Source organism: Triticum urartu, unplaced genomic scaffold (genome assembly GCF_003073215.2).
Source record: "Triticum urartu cultivar G1812 unplaced genomic scaffold, Tu2.1 TuUngrouped_contig_5256, whole genome shotgun sequence".
Taxonomy (NCBI): Eukaryota; Viridiplantae; Streptophyta; class Magnoliopsida; order Poales; family Poaceae; genus Triticum; species Triticum urartu.
The window spans coordinates 2,298-5,765 of NW_024115917.1; the positions used below are offsets into that span (position 1 = coordinate 2,298).

The window sequence follows — 3,468 nt, forward strand, 5'->3', positions numbered from 1 at the left end:
GCCTAATAGCGCAGCAATTTTGATGACTTCTGATTTACTTTACAGAGAAAAAAAAAACACAGATCCACATGGTACACGCCATCAAGAGGAATGCTATACGAACTTAATGGCACACTTTCACAATTGAACATAATCAAAAAAATAAGAAGCTGCTTATATGATGTACTCCCTCCGTTCCTAAATACTTGTCTTTCTAGGTATTTCAACAAGTGACTACATACGGAGTAAAATGAGTGAATCTACACTCTAAAATATGTCTACATACATCCGTATGTAGTAGTCATTTAAAATGTCTAGAAAGACAAATATTTAGGAACGGAGGGAGTATGTACTTACTTTACTCTGGTTAAAGTACATAAGAAGGAATAGGGCAACCCCATAAACCATATCAGACCAGATATTTGCAAATGCTTGTCGGTTTTCTAATCTCCATTCATCCCTCAGCTCTACCCTGTTAAAGTAACAGAGCAGACCCGTTACAGTTAACCAGATAAATTTATCGGGCCGCAAAACGATGTTCCTGACTATCATTTTCACAGAGAAGATGAATGTTCATGTCAAAATTGCAAGGGCACTAATATAAGCAACAACTTGGCAAGAAAGAATAATAGCCTCACGCTTTTTCCCGCAACTCTGACCAGAACTCCTCATCGGAAAGTGGAGGAGATTTACCAATCTCTACTTCAAAACGGAATCTTGCTTTCTCAATATTTAGGTCCTTTATCATCTGAATCTTCTGGCTGCGTCTTACATCAAGCATTTCAGCGGCGAGTGGTACCTTCTCGACATACCTGTTATTGTACAATGACCAGCGTAATCGATTCTTTCAACAAAAAAGAAAACAGAGGAAAGGGAAGATATGGAACGCCATAGCAGTAAGATGACTTACCTGTCTAGAAATGGCATCATAACATAGTCATGTACTAGAAGATCCAACACCCATGGAACAACGATCAACAATGCTAGGAATTTGGCCTGCAGAGTACAATTTTCTTGTTAGATCCAGTTCCCCAACATCTGTATGACTTCATCGAAAAGGATCTTGAGCAATGTTGCACGGTAATAAGGTTTGAGTTATTGTTATAGTACTAGGTATAATAGTAGACCGCATTGGAAAGCGGTGCACAATTGGTAGGAAAGATGATGAGAAAATTATATCTTGTAACTAGTGCTAGAAGTACCGATTTCGTCGAAGCGTATAGAAAAACCCGGTCCTCAAACAACATGTCGTTGTAATCTTCATCAATAGAGTCCCTAAAAGCTTCAGCGATGCCCTTGTCCCTCACTATCTCCGTCGGATCATCAGTTATCTGGTCCGACAAGCTCCCACCCCCGCCCCAATCACCATCGCCGGACGTGCTGCCCCAACCTATCCAATCCTCCCATGACCGCCCTTCTGCATTTTCGGCACCCTGCTGGGCTTCCCGCAGGTCGACAATCGCCTCTGCCTTGCTCTTCCACGTCTGAAACTTGTCATCCTCCGACAGGTCTTCGTTGCTAACAACCTGCTGGAGCAATTCATCATCCTCCCTCCAGCCGGCGAGGCTCTCTTCCTCATCGTTCCAATCAGAGAACCACGCCTTCCACCATGGCTGCTGCCTCTTGGAACGCCTCCTCTTCTTGGCAAAACCCACCAGGCGCCTCCCCACCCTTCTCCTCTGGGGACCGACATCGAACATCTTGCATGCGCAAAACCTCCGGTGCCCGATCCTCTCCTCTACGGCTAACCAGACCGCAACGCCGCTAGAGCTGACCACGTAGCAACTCATTAAAGGTCATGCAACGGAGACCACATCTTCCGGGCTACAGAACGGGGGCGGACGCACCTCTGGCAACCATGTGCTCACAGCCTCACAGAATTCCCTTCTTGCCACCCGTTTTCATTGCAAGGTAGCAGTATACACATCAAGAAACCAAGAATTTCCGAACTCCCGGAAGGCCGGAATACAGTCAACCCCTCTTCTTTGCAGAATCTGCGATTCGCAACAAGCAGGAGCCAGAGAATCGTATAGCCCCAGACCACGCTGCGGTGACCAGGGATGATGATGCTCTTGCTGGGAGTATTAATTTGGACACGCGCTCCAGAGTGGCGTCCACATATATCTTTGGGTTGGGATGGATAAGGGAGGAACACGACTCAAGGGTAACGGTGGCGCCGCGAAGCAACGCCAATATGCTCCTTCCCGTAGTTTTTTTTTTCTAGCGCAGTACCTGGGCATGGGCAGCAGGGCCGGGGTTGGGCTTTGATTTGCTGCTTGGTGTCATATTTGGATCGGGCTCGGGCTTCAATTTTCAGCCCGAAATTAGCCTAGCCCAGCCCGACCAGCATTAGTTTGTAGCAAATCTGAAGCACCTGAGCGCAATCTCCGTGTCGAGCTGCCATGTAAATTGACTTTCCCTGTAACCCTAGCGCACCTACCACTTTTTTCCCGTCATATCTTTCCCCCTCGCTAGGGTTATCGTTCCTCTCGTCGCCGTCGGCGATCGTTGAGACCCGTCTTCCTTCTCCTGCGCTGGGTTGAGTATCCATTTCTGGGCCGATCACGGGGCAGACCCGGACTGCTTCCCTCGTCTTGGTTCGGTCTCCTCACCCTGGGAGATAAGGGTTCTTTATCTTCGCTGGTCGCTAGACCTGGGGAGATCGGTCTATTTTTCGTTCGACAATCTTATGGCGAACCAGGGAGCATCATCGGCTTCGGGATCCAAGGGGAAGGGAAAGCTGGAGGATCTAATGAAGGAGCTGGCCCTCAAGGAAGACGACCTCGATGACGTTGTTTTCGAGGAAGATGACGCCCCGGCAGAGGAGGACCTCCACTGGATGATCTTGGCCAGAGTCCACATGGACAAAGGGTTTAGCACCTACTGGTTCTTTCACAATATGAGGACGACCTGGGATCTTGCTAGGCCGGTAAAAATCAAAACCCTGGAGGAGAACCTCTTCCAGATGCAATTCAATTGTCTGAGCGATTGGGAGAGAGTTACCTAAGGGGGTCCCTGGCACTTCAGAGGCAATCCGGTGATTATCGCCTCATATGATGGATACACTAAGCCATCGGAGATAGAGCTATACAAATTTGAGATATGGGTTCACACCATCGACCTTCCAATTGGTTTTTATGGGAAAGTGAAGGCGTTGGCTGCTAAGATTGGCGAGTTTGTGGACTCGGAGCCATCTTCTTTTCATTTTGAAGGTAACTTCTATAGGGTTAGGGTTTGACTTGACGTGAGAAATCCTCTCAAAAAGGCAAACTCGCTGATCCGTGGAGAAAAGAGGGAGATCTTCACGATCAAGTATGAGCGTCTACCCGATTGGTGCCAGGTCTGCGGTATGATGGGACATTAGTTCAAGGAACACAGGGATGGAGTTCACCCCCCCCCTCAGTGCTGACCTTCAAAAACTTGCGAGCACCTGCGACTACTGCATGGGGCACCCGTCGCCGAAACAGAAACCAGAACCCTAGGTCTCAG

At 48.1% G+C, this 3,468-nt stretch overlaps 1 protein-coding gene across 1 annotated transcript; it reads right to left on the reverse strand.

Annotated features, from left to right (window-relative positions):
• Positions 1-294: 294 nt before the first annotated feature.
• LOC125528975 (proton extrusion protein PcxA-like) lies at positions 295-2,172 on the reverse strand. The gene is made up of 4 exons (XM_048693392.1): positions 1,182-2,172; positions 890-975; positions 618-791; positions 295-451 (listed from the first exon to the last, which is right to left on the reverse strand). Exons 1-4 carry the CDS (start codon positions 1,767-1,769, stop codon positions 310-312), a joined length of 990 nt encoding a protein of 329 aa, XP_048549349.1. The 5' UTR covers positions 1,770-2,172; the 3' UTR covers positions 295-309.
• Positions 2,173-3,468: the final 1,296 nt, after the last annotated feature.

Coding starts and splice junctions, on each gene's coding strand:
- LOC125528975 (XM_048693392.1), bottom strand. CDS start 1,769: ATGAGTTGCTACGTGGTCAGCTCTAGCGGCGTTGCGGTCTGGTTAGCC. Junction 792..889: donor ATGATGCCATTTCTAGACAG/GTAAGTCATCTT, acceptor GTACAATAACAG/GTATGTCGAGAAGGTACCAC. Junction 452..617: donor TCAGAGTTGCGGGAAAAAGC/GTGAGGCTATTA, acceptor TTACTTTAACAG/GGTAGAGCTGAGGGATGAAT.